Source organism: Pinus tabuliformis, chromosome 4_2 (assembly GCF_031772625.1).
Source record: "Pinus tabuliformis cultivar Carrire ecotype Pingquan chromosome 4_2, CPIR1, whole genome shotgun sequence".
NCBI lineage: Eukaryota > Viridiplantae > Streptophyta > Pinopsida > Pinales > Pinaceae > Pinus > Pinus tabuliformis.
Window position 1 is genome coordinate 436,642,478 of NC_142304.1, and position 13,284 is coordinate 436,655,761.

General features: G+C 36.8%; 1 protein-coding gene across 1 annotated transcript in view; it reads left to right on the forward strand.

The window, feature by feature from the left end:
- LOC149169833 (uncharacterized) overlaps nt 1-11,015 on the forward strand; it is a 59,007-nt gene extending 47,992 nt beyond the window's left edge. The window contains exons 2-4 of the mRNA XM_089428823.1: nt 1,830-1,976; nt 2,297-2,377; nt 10,262-11,015. Of these exons, the coding sequence (XP_089284949.1) occupies nt 1,830-1,976; nt 2,297-2,377; nt 10,262-10,522 (489 nt within the window). The 3' untranslated portion in view covers nt 10,523-11,015. The remainder of the gene's footprint in view (nt 1-1,829; nt 1,977-2,296; nt 2,378-10,261) is intronic.
- The last annotated feature ends 2,269 nt before the right edge of the window (nt 11,016-13,284 follow it).

The window sequence follows — 13,284 nt, forward strand, 5'->3', positions numbered from 1 at the left end:
TGTAAATTTTAATCTGTACTTTAAAATTAACATTTTCTGCTGGTTTTAAGGACTTATCATATATATGATACTCTGGTGAGGTATTACTTTATTACCTAAATTTATATCTCCTCCTGTAGTAACTAATTTACATATAGTGTGATACATGCGGGTCCATGCATACATAGCTATCGTATGAAGGTCTCGTATGTATGCTAATACTCGTATTTTATTTATAGACGGGTCATTACATTATGGGCCCCCCCCTGTCTGTTTCAAGTCCTGACCCTTCCCACCAGATTAAGAAGATCATATTTTATGACATCCTATGCTTCCTGATAAAAGATTGCTTGAAAACCATCTAGACGAGGAGCCTTGTCTTTTCATTTAAAACACCACCTTCTTTAAATTCTTCCAGGTGTCTGGTTACATTAAAACTTTGTTGTCTGGTATGTCTACTACTCTCGGGATGGTTTGCAGTAGATGTTCTCGGGCTTCTTCTTTGTCAAGATGAGGTTCAGGCAGTGGCTTAAGAAAGTAGTTGTTAGCCTTATTAGAGGGATGTTCCAAAGGGAGGTTCTGTCTTCTCTGATTGTATCTGTAATATGGCTTTTTATTCTTAAAGTATTTGCCATGGTGTGAACATTTTTGTAAATATTATAACATAGTTATAATAATGAAATCAATCAACTTTTCAATAAAAATAAAGAAGAATATAAAAGATTATGTTAATGTCTTCTAGTAACCAAATATAGTTCAATGCAACTCAGGTGAACATCAACTATTAATAGCCAAATGAGGAGTGGTTAGGGCATCTCCTGTGTAGAAAATAGTGTGAAGAAATGCATAAAAGTTATAGGTTGAACCCTTAATTGTGCAGCAAATAACACACCTGTGAAGAAAGACAAAGAGAGCGAGCAGACAATACTACAACGTGTAATGTCAATTCACAAACAATGTTGTGAATTCTTATATGACCATATTTTGAACTAAATAATATGGGTTATAATTACTGAGATACTCATTTGCGAATTTTGTTCTCCTTGCAAATACTATTTCCTTGAATGTCTATGTAAGTTTACATGCGAGCCCATGTTGCTGTATGAGTCCTTGGTTGACTTATTATGTCATCATATGCAGTGTGTTGGTTATGTGATGTTGCACTCCATCCAGAAATTTTTGATAGTTTTAGAAATAAAATGAAATTTGCTAAACTATGGGTTATGATTACTGAGCTACCCCTTTTCAAATTTTGTTCTCCTTGGAAATATTATTTCCTTGAATGTCTACGTCAGTTCACTTATGATCTCAAGTTGCTGTATGAGTTCTTGGCTGACTTACTATGTCATCATATACGGTGTATTGTTTATGTGATATTGCACTCCAAGATATTTGTGATGCTTTTAGAAATAAAATGAAATTTGCTAAACTGATTTTTGGGCAGGTAGACAATTTGAGCTCAATGCTTAATTTATTGTTGATGCAAGTCTTTGGATTATGATTCTTCTCTGAAGTTTTCCTTAATGTTGGCATTTTCTCACTGGTTTTATTTCGAGATATGATTAATGGATATGCACGAATCACTGTGTTGTCACATTTTAGCATGTAACTTGGGAGATTAGTGATGGATGCACATGGATCACTGTATCACAACTTGTTTGAATGTTTCATGGGAGAAGATTGATGGATGTGCATGGATCACTGTATTCTTTGTTGCTAACTGAAAAGTGATCTGATTTTAATGTGTCTTGGCTATTGGATATTCAATAAAGCAAGCCAGGTATTCCTGTTGTTTAAATAAATATTTTTTCCAGGCCTTGAAATTAAAGTGTTTTTTTTAACCCATTTAGGGACTTGCAATGGTAATGCAAAAATGTGGTGAAGAAGAAGCAATTGTAGCAATGTTGGCGGGTACACTGGAGAAAGCATTAATTGAAAATAAAGTCAAGGAGGTTCAAAATTTGAGGCTACTACTTGGGGAATACTACATTTTGGAGGTACTAATGAGACTCCCGTCTCTTGTTTTTCTTTGAAGCTTATTAACGTAGGCTACTACATGCTTTGATTATGCTTTCTGGTAACAACCTCAAGGATTAGAGCCCTGGATTATTTCTTTTTATTATTTCACAAATAAATGCTTTAGAATCAAAATTTTGTTAGTCTATCTGTTCAGAATGACCGATGAGTCAGAAACAGGTTAAAATGTATTGATAGGCAATAAAAGGTCATCAAACACAATTTTTTCTTTGTTATCTGACTATCAATTTTATGGTTATATCACACTAACTTGTAAACAAAATGGATTTCGTATGTGCAGAAAAAATATCAAGAAGCCTTGATGAACTATCAAGATGTGGTCAAGGAAGATCCTGAAGATATGCGGCCTTATTTTTGGCAGGTGAATTATCAAAAATGAAATGATATATTTTTAATAATATCCCATAACATAAAGCATGCTACATGATATGTTGAGTAGTTATGGCTAAGACGTTTTGTGGTATTATATAATGACTTGTTCACTAATTGGCATTTGGTTTATAGTACGTGATGGAACTTTTTCGCAGGCTTTATTAGATCAGCATTTACAATTACTATATAGTTTATCTTCTTGCATTTCGTATGTATTAGGTAATCAAATCCTTCATGGTAATGAGATACCATCCCTGTCCCTTATGTTGAGATATGTCTAGCTTGATCTTTCCCATGAGGTGTAGATTAGTTAGTTTGTGTGGGGTTTAGCCCTCATCAGGTCTTAGAATCAATTCTCATGGGGAGGGGTTGAGGGTGGCAGCCAAATGTAAAGGTTATACTGCCCCACGGGGCATCCAGGCTTGACTGAGTCTCACACAATCCTGGTGACAACATCCCACTGTTCCTTCCAACACTGGGGCTGGCCGCACCCTAGGCTTAGCTAAAGGAAAAAATCTAGCTTGATCTTTGTGGGAATTTGAACTGGTTCTGCTGGTATATCCATAATAGGAAACTCTTTGAATTATTGTTTTCTAATTAAAAGAATGGCACTATGAAATTAGAGTTTCTTCTTCAGCATTTACTGTACTTCCTCTTTCTTCCCTGTTTTTCCTGAGTTATTTCCTACATCCTCTGTTACTTCTGAACATTGTGGATGCTCATGTGGTCCTCTAGTTTCTAGATTTCTTAGGTTTTCTACTAATTTGACCTCATTGTAACTTCTGTTTAGATAACAAGAGAATTAGGGGATCAAATGGAACCAAATAGTCAACCCAAAACCCTGCAAAAGTAAAACAGAAAAGAAAACTAAACAAGTGCACTAAGGTTGCCCAATCCTCTGTTACTTCTGAACATTGTGGATGCTCATGTGGTCCTCTAGTTTCTAGATTTCTTAGGTTTTCTACTAATTTGACCTCATTGTAACTTCTGTTTAGATAACAAGAGAATTAGGGGATCAAATGGAACCAAATAGTCAACCCAAAACCCTGCAAAAGTAAAACAGAAAAGAAAACTAAACAAGTGCACTAAGGTTGCCCAAAAGATGCGCTAGATAGGGAAAAATATGGGCATAGAATGAGAAAATGCCAAATATATAGTGCCTATAGGTTTATTCACTTGTATAAAAGAATGATTTTTTTAAGGGTGGTTCACGGACACTGGGTGGCTGCTACATCCACGGGAAAAATCCAGGCAGATCAACCCGAAGGGATCTACCCGTCAGCCAAACAAGGCCTAACCCCAAGGGCATCGAGGAGATTTGACCCCATGACCTCCCAACTAGCGAGGTACTTAGCAATGGAAACTTGACCAACTGAGCTAACCCTTGGGGCTTGTATAAAAGAATGATGTCCATAGGCTAAATATTGATATTACAAAAGTTACATGACTTGTAGGTGTGATTGGGATTGACAGAAGATTGTGGTGTAGGAGTGGCAACCATCCTGAAATTAGGAATCAGAGAATCGGCACCATGTCATATTTAACTTATATGTTGAAAAAAAGGAGAAGAAAGTTTTGGAAAAAAACATAAGAATTAAAATTTACACTATTTTTGACTTCATCATTCAAATTTCATACAGTCATAATGCATATTCCAGATTTGGAGTCATCATTCATAGAATCATAATAATCAAAATTCAGAATTAAAATTTCCAGTTTGTGAATAATGAGCTATTAACTTTGGACAAAATTTTAGATTCCTTCATAAATGAAACTCCTAAACTCTAATTTCAGATATGTCAAATAGACATTAAGAAATTACATCAGAGCTGCATAAATTATAATCATAATTATAGAAAGGAGGGTTTTCTGGCTGAAAAGGATGATTTCTAATGATGTTGCACTTCAACTCCGAATTTCGCTCTCTCAGTTCCTGCTGTTAAGTTGTCATTGTCATTGTGCTAATGCTCTCCAAATCCATGTTACTTCAACCTCTCACAGTTTGCAGATGAAAGGGAAAACTGATATTGTTGAGGTTTGGGTTTAGGTTTACTTCCATGGTTGTGCACCTCTCCTCCATCCTCTTTCCTACCATATGTCCTTCATTTCCCATGCAGCTTTAGTCTTTTGCATTTTTATTGGCGTTTCTTTTCACAAAGGTTTTGTTTTCTCTCCTTGGAAATGGATCCATCACATGCTGAACTGTTTCTGTTTACAGGGAAAGGTTTTGATATAGTGTAGATATTAGGAGATTTACATTAAGCGATTTGGCACCTTGCCCAGGGGATTTCAAAAACTATGGATATTAGAAATGAGGTTTGAGTTGTGTATTTATATGCAACTTAAGTATGGTGTCCTCCCAAGAATGGTCATGTGCCCCCATAAGTAGGGTACACTCCACAAGAGGGTTATTGAGGCTACATATTAAATTTAACTAGGTTGAGCTTAACCATAACTTAGTATCACAATAAATGATGGCCTTAGCCATACTTAAAGCCTAATAAATTGCATTAATGGAAAAATATAAGATTTTTGTGGCCACATGTGAAGTTTACACATTCCCAACACCACTACTTCAACTGAGCAAGAATCCACAAAGAGAAATGTTGACTATATATGCAAGTAGGTTTATCGATACCCAACTCAGTATAGGGTTGGTTGGGGTCAAAATATAAATTAGAGTAGATTTATGGATATACAACTCTAATATGGTTATGGTGGGTTTATGGATACCCAACTCAAAATAGGGTTAGCCTTGTTACCCACCAAAAGTGGGTGATCCAATAGGATAATTTTTTCTCCCGTAATCTCTTCTAGCTAGCAGCCAGTAGCACCTGATAGTTACTAGTAGCCAATGATGATGTGCCATTCATATCTTCACGACTTGCATTATTCATATGTTTTCTTACCCATTTGGCAAGAGTGCACGTTGGAAGGTGGGCTTCTGATCAAAAGGTACTTTATTCATTTTGCAATCGAGTGCTTATGCTTGTTTGAATTTTGGGCATTTGACATGGATTATGGGTTAACCTAGAAGGAAGAGTGGTTTTGACTGTGATTTTGTTCCCTCATCATAAATGGGGGGGGGGGGGTTTAATTTTTCATCCTAGTCTAGTGGGACCTCCCCTAATAGCCCAATGGGTATAGAAGAGGCACTACTTGGGAAACCTCAATTGAGATAACATAGCCCATTTTTCCCTATTCCATACTTACCACTTTCCATCTTACATTACAAGCCCTATATACTATCTCCCTTCTTCGGGTTCAATTGACCATTGGTTCTATGGAATTTGGCACCATACATCCTCATACCTGGGTAGGGCCCGGAATTTGGCCCTGGGAGGTTGATGTAGTTAAAAGAAGAAGAAAAAGCATATGATGCCCACAAGCAAAAACAAAAGAAGATCAAAATGCAAAAGATGGCCGAGACATACTGTTAATTTTAGTTAACAATGGTATGTTCTATGCTTAGCACAATTACTTCAATGTACTTTAGTAACCCAATGACAATTTCCAATTTAGTTTTCCAATAGCAATCACATTAACCATAAATCACATTGACAGTAACTGTAGATAGAATACAAAAATCTAGAAGACAAGAGGACACCAGATTTGGTGGATGCTAGGAAAAAACTCCAATATGGGGAAAACCCTTTGATCAATTCTTCTTATTATTATATCAAATGCTCAACAGAGAGAGAGTACAACAAGTCAAAGTTGACTTGCAAAATCAAAGTCAAAACAACCCTGTCAAATCTGCAGTCAATTGCAGTCAAATTCAGCTCTAACCAAAAAGTCAAAGATGATCAACGCAGCAGCAAAACTTCCCCTTTGAAGCTCGGTCAAAAGCAGTCAAACTCAACCTCCAACAGTGGTCAAAGTCATCCCAAAACAATGATAAAATCTACGGTCAAACTTGGTCCACCTAAAGTCAACTCTGCGATCAAACAATCTTGCAGTGAACATAGGTCAAACAACCCAAAAAATCTCTGTTTCTATGCCAATCAATGTGGCTTGGTCAAACAGAGTCAAACCCTCCAAAATCATAGTCAAACTTGGTCAAATAGTCCCTGGTCAACATTGGTCAAATTTCAGTTAACTTCTGAAAGTTTTAGCCTTGTACTTCTCTCTGAAATTCGTCCTTCTTGCCACACATGCGAGAGAAAGAGAATGCCCAATAGCTGTACGAACCAATGAGAGAAGAAGAGAGAAGAATGTGTGAGTGATGATGATGCTAAATGAGGTGAGAGGTCAATTGTATTTATACAAGTCGTTGAGGGTAAAGTGACATTTCTCTTGGGCTTCATGAGCCTACATGATGATGTGGTTGACTTGAACAATTTACATGTGTGGGCATAAATTCAAAAACACATTTCTGCTTGTCCAAATTTGATGATCTTTAGATCAATTTTGGTCCTCTCGAAAGGAGGAATTCAATGCAATCATCATCTCCATCAAATTAGTTGTCCAATGTGGAATTTGGCCCTAGTTGCCAATTTTAACACTCCCTCTCAACTAGAGAGAATTCCACTTGCCAATGCATCCATCATCATTGATCATCATGCCATCCCGTCATCATGTACAGTCTCTATATCTCATCTCATCTTTGCTCTGCTGAACACTCATGAATAATGAAGAAGAATCGATTGAGAGTGAGTCACAAGACCTTACCACTCTCCACTGACAAAAGTCAGTCCAGAGGTAGAACCTCAATCAGACTTTATCCCAGATCAAGTTGTTGAACACTATGCATTCTAGACATAGGGAGTACGATAGTACACGATGCGTCCATCGGTAGTGCTATGGTCCCTATCTAGTTTTCCCAACTCATTGCCAGATGAGAGGTACTTCCCATGAGTCCCGGATTACGTGGGTAGGACGTATGCTGGGGCATCAACAGGAGAAGTTGAACCACTCATCCTGCTCATATGCCATAGGAGAAGGTGAATCACTCATCCTATGCATATGTCAATCTTAGGGGAAGGTGAGCCACTCACCCTACACACGTGTCATCAATCATAGGGGAAGGTGAACCACTCACCTCACACACATGTCAACTGTTGTGTGGTATCACAGGAGAAGGTGAACCACTCATAGCTCCAAGAAGTACCCCAAGCCCCTAGGAGCTCCTAGAGCTCAATGTCCAACTCAAGTGGGACCCTCATGGGAGGGTCTTTCCATGACTCCAAGTCTCTTTCGGAAGGCTAAGAATTTGACCTTCCCTAAGGGCTTCATGAGGATGTTTGCGACCTGCTCATCAGTCTTGATGTGTTGGAGCCTTATTGCTCCCTGTTGTACCATATCCCGGATAAGGTGGTACCTGATATCAATGTGCTTAGAGAGGCCGTGGAACACAGGATTCTCTGAAAGGCGAACCCCACTCTGGTTGTCGCAAAATATCATGGTGTTATCAACACATGCTCAAATAACTCACTAAAGAGCTTCCTCAACCAAACAACCTCACAACAGGCCATACTAGCTGCAATGTATTCGGCCTTGACGGTGTTTAGAGCAACCAATTTTTTCTTCCTGCTCATCCAAGAAATTGAGGCAGACCCCAATGAGAAGCAACATCCAGACATGATTTTTTGATCCACCACACTGCCAGCCTAGTCAGCATTAGTATATCCATGTAGCCTCAAATTCCCGACAGTGTATCTCAGTCTATAGTTGATTGTGCCACGGTGATATCTCAAGAGATTCTTAGTAGCAATCCAATGTATGTGATGATGCTCAACCATAGATTGACTCAACGTATTCACAACGAAGCATATCTTTGGATGGGAGTTTACCAAGAACATGAGTGTCCCCACAGGTTGTCTATATTTAGAATGGTTTGCCAATTTGGGCCCAACAATCCTTCCACATAGCTTCTTGAAGTTGAGTTCCATCGGAGTAGACACAAACTTGCAATCCACCATCCCACATCTCTCGAGCAACTTCACAATGTATTTTCCTTGAGAAAGGAAAATCTCACCTGGTTTTTGCCAAACCTCCAGGCGTAGGAATTAGTGCATCAGTCCTAGGTCTTTCATCTCGAACTCAAAAGCCAATTCCCTCTTGCATTGATAAATGAGAGGGTCTACACCTGTGGGAAAGAGATCATCTACATAAAGGACCAAAATGAGAGGCATGTCCCCGACTATGGAAGGCACCAGAACCAGCAAACCCAGAAAAAAAATCCATTAAATTCAACTTTAAATTTGCCTTTCAGGTTCAAATTCGTATCAGTTCAAAATTCGATCAGGTTCGAATTTGAGGTTCGGTGAACCTTAACGAATTTGGAATTCTTTTTAGGTTCGCTGAATTTCGAACCTCAAGGTTTGAATTCGGTGAACACTGTGACATAGCATGCAAGTTGCTAGACAAATTTGTGTCACATTGGTCTCTAGAGTAAAAGCTGTTTGTTTATCAATGAGTCTGTGCTACTATAGATCATGCTTCTTTGTTCAACAGGTTAGCTGGACATAAGTACTCTCAATATGAGTTGATTATGCTGTCTTCTTCCAATGTGTAATAGAAGAATGTGATAGATATGCAAGCACATTTAATCCAAGTCTAGCGTCAATCAAGAAGCAAACTCTTTCTTGAGCTGAAATAGAGTGCTGACTTCCCGTTAGGTCGGATGCATAAAATATATAAGAAGAGCTTTTATATTCTCTGTGATTTTCCAGTAACTTGAATAGTTGTATCTTCAGGAGTACAATTTCCCATAAAACAGCCTGGGAAAGTATGATCCTCCAACTGCAGGAAAGTTTATTTCCAAACTATAAAGGGGATTACCTACACCATTGCTCAAACAATGACCAACTCAGACACCCTTATAGTTATGGCATTATGGTCACAATACCATGCTATGATACTTGAAGTGAACCAGTTTTAAGTGATGGGAAAACTTAAAGAATATAATATAATTTAGAAGCTGAGGAAGTTTTCTTTCCAGCCATCTTGTATGCCTCATGCAAATTGGTCAAATAAATGTTTCAAATTATGTTTTCTGAGGATAAGTGCATTGCCTGGTTCATGTTGTTCAAGTTTGGCTAACTGCATAGTAAATCTAGCTCTGAATGGCAGAGCCAATCGGCAATTGATTCGAAGATGCTTTTATACTGTCTTCCTATGCTTATGCATACTGTCCTAAAGGCTTAAACAAATTAGTTAAATGTTTACTCTTAAACTAGCATAGAAGGCCAATTAACTAGTGTGATTTCAAGATGCATTCACAATGACAGTACATGCCTATGCATATAATCCTTAAGGTTCAAATGAGTTAAACAAAAATCTTAAATGTTAAGCTAACTCAACGAGGAATTACCTCTATTTAGGTGTCTCAAGGGAAAGCTTTAATGTCAATCCTACAATAGCAGGTTACCAGTGGATCAAACACGAAATATCCCTTTTATTAGTCATAATCATGTATTTAGTTTAGAACTAAAAATTAGGTTCAAGTTAAATGTGCTTGCTATCATTTTTTTGTTCTCGTCAGATTTAATGTTTATTGGTTCTCCATAAATGACTCTCCTGAGTTTAAAAATTCCCCAGGTAAATGTCTTTGTTCTGTCTCCCTTTTGTATCTTATTTGTTCTGCAATGGGACTCATCTTGTAGATATGCCTTCTTTGTACATTGTAGATGTAGTAGTTAGATTCCAAGATTTTCGGTTAGAGTGATTACTGTTAGGTCTTAGACGGAAGGATATGTTTTGTTCTCATTATTACTAAATGGCATTCTTTTATGTTGTATTTCTCTGGAGAATCTAACTTTGGGGTTCACTAAGATTTGAAATTGGAGTGGAAAATTTTGATCGATTTAACCAGATTGTGGATGAATGCAATCCTGAATTGTCGGAAATGCTCTTGCATGATCTTTGACAGGGGATTATCTACAGTATCTTGGAGAAAAAGGATGAGGCTAGCAAGCAGTTTGAGAAATACCGACAATTAGCTAAAGACTTTCCAGACCAGAATTTAGTTGACAATCTTATGTCAGCGAAAATAGCTGAGTCTTTTAAACATGATGGGCAGGAAAAGAATGAATCAGAAAACTTGCCTAAAGAGGATGAATTGTCAAAGTCTCTTGATCAATCCGATGCAGGTGGGGACACCTTATATACAGAGAACAAATCTGACAATTAATGAGACAAGTATCGCAGAAGAAAAAGGCTGGTGTGCTTATCTTTTCTTTTGTCAACAAAAATGTTGAGGTATGTCCAAAATGCGCACATTATGGGTGAGGAGTTGTAGGCATACTCTGAAGGTGTCTGCTGCACTTCACAGTAGTAGTTGTCTTTCATTAGTTAAAAAAGCAGTTCTCAAAAGCTGACATGGAAACAAGTTCATGAATATCAAAATATTTGCTCATAAGAGGTCATTTATCGGAATAAGAATTTTTCTGTTAAGTTGTGAGGTCAAGCTACTATCCAAAGTCATCTCCATTGCCTGGGAGAGAGACAATTAATTGATTGTATTCTCTATAAGTGTTCACTTGAATAGTGCACCTTTTCTCAAAATAATGAGTGGCATGATTTTTCCACTTCAAATGTCAAAATTTATATGCATTTGGAAAAATACTAAATCTTTTATGATTTATTCTGAATCAACTGAGAACTTAAAAAATTGTGGCACTTCATTAAGGTTTTTGGTTTAATCAAGGCAGAGGAAAATCTGCCAATGATATGAATGGTGCAAGCTTAAAATATAGTCTATCAGCAGTTATAAAAGCAACTAACGAAATTTGCTAGTATCTTTGGGGGAACAATCTCAGAAAGGTTCATTTAGATCTATAAATGTATGAGGAATTTCAGATTAGTTGCTTTACGGTGATTGTGCTCCCTCTCATATATATCGGGATTTGTTGAAATATTGCATTTAAACTTTCAATCTTCTTAGATTTATGAAGCTGATAGAGCCTAGAACACTAATTATTCTAAATATGATGCATTTAGGCATAACTGTTACAAAAACACTGATGAACATCCTTGAGAGTCACTGGTCTGGAATGAACTGATCTAGATAGTGTCACTGCGTGGGATTTTACCATATTGTGTGTGGTACTTGTTTTAAAATAATTATTTGAAATCCGTCCCTAGAAGTGAAAACAAAACTGGTCCTGACTCCCACATTCTGAGTTTTCTTGCCGCTTACAAATGTTTGTGGATCATGAACCTAACAAGGAATCTTCAAGTAGCAGTTGGCCTACTTGGCACATATGTATGCTTGTTTTTCTCCCTTTTATTTTAATAGTTTCCAAATCATGTTTTTTTCATGGTTTGGCCTCTATGTCACCCTGTGACCACATTGTAACACACACATACACACACCCCAAAAACAAACATGTTAATATGTGTTAGAATTCCATGCACCCCAGGTCTGGTCTATGCCTTAGCTAGAAAACATAAACACATTGAAAATGCCTAACTTCAAACAATTTTGCACAGCGGAAATTACATCGGAAATCAGATCAAAGTATAATACACAATGTTTATGTGCCCACAACTTATTTTCTTATTTGTCAATTAATAAGAAAACTTACAGGGCTCCTGCACTAGGGATAATGTAACGAACAAATTTCGTATACTCAGAGGAATGCTCTGATACCAATGTAACAAACAAGGTTCGTATACGCAACAAACTACTTCAGAGGATCTGAAATATGTAAATATCCATTATAAGACAATAGTATATTATATAAGAATATTTGAATACAAGTGAGATGATTACAATAAGAGTGAAAGCCTGCTTATGTACCCTAGGCAGGTACCTTTTCATGAATGGTCATGTCCTTAGGGACATGCCTCTTGATTAACTAATTATTATTTAATTAAATATTCCTTATTATTATTTATATATTTATATTTTATTCATAACATTGCCTTCCTCTTCAAAAAAATTTGTCCTCAAAGCTTATTGTTGACAAGGCTTATCATCTGTTTCTTTTTCTTTTAATTTTTTCGCATCTTTCAAAACTCTTCAAATTCTTGGAGTTGTCATCTTTGTTGATACAAGATGATAGGATCTTCTAAGAGATAAACAAAATTGTTGCACTAAGAAGGGATCCGACCATCCTAAGTTAATATTTTGTGGAATGTTGTGGTGACTGGAAACTTGTGATGAATTGTTTTCACATAATTGGATGGTGCAAACTTTAGTATTCTTCAGAGCATAAGTTTGTTGTTTATGTTCTGACGATATAGATTCGTGGATTGGTTGATGTGTCTATTCTTGTGATTTGGATGTAGATAAGGAGTTCTTCTTGTTTGACCTTCCTTTAACATGTGTGTGGTAATTTCCTGATTTACTTTAGGCACTGATGTAGTTGAGTTGGTTATAGAATCTTCACTTGAAATCTCTGATGTTTGAACTGCAATTTCTGAGTACATCTTCACTTCAGTTGGTTTATCCTCTTCTTGAGTTGTGATATTGACTAGATCGGTATTCGTTCCCTTATCTTCAACTTGGACTATTATGACTGGAGAGTTCGATACTTCTTCTTGAGTAAGTTGTTCTAATTTGTCTTATAGCGACTTCTTGTCATTTTTAAGCTTCTTTATTTGCTTAAAAAGGTTTTGATTATGATTCCTTAGATGTGAAAGTTCTTCGTTTTGTAAATTGTTGACTTCATCCTTAGTATCCTTCTCTTCATCTTTAAAATTTTGATTTGTTCTAATAATTTTTTATTAAGGTTTTTTAAAGGTAAATCTTCCTCTTCTTGTTTTGATAAGTGCTTCTTGAGTTCCTTCTTTGTGACCTTAGTCTTCTTGACTTATGCAAGTAATTTTTCAATGTGGTCCTTGAGGCGATAAATTTCTTCATCCTTTTCATTACTTGCTTGTAATGCATATCCCCAAGGTCTTTATATTCTTGTTGTAACGCTTTCTTTTTTTCTAGAAGTTTGGCTA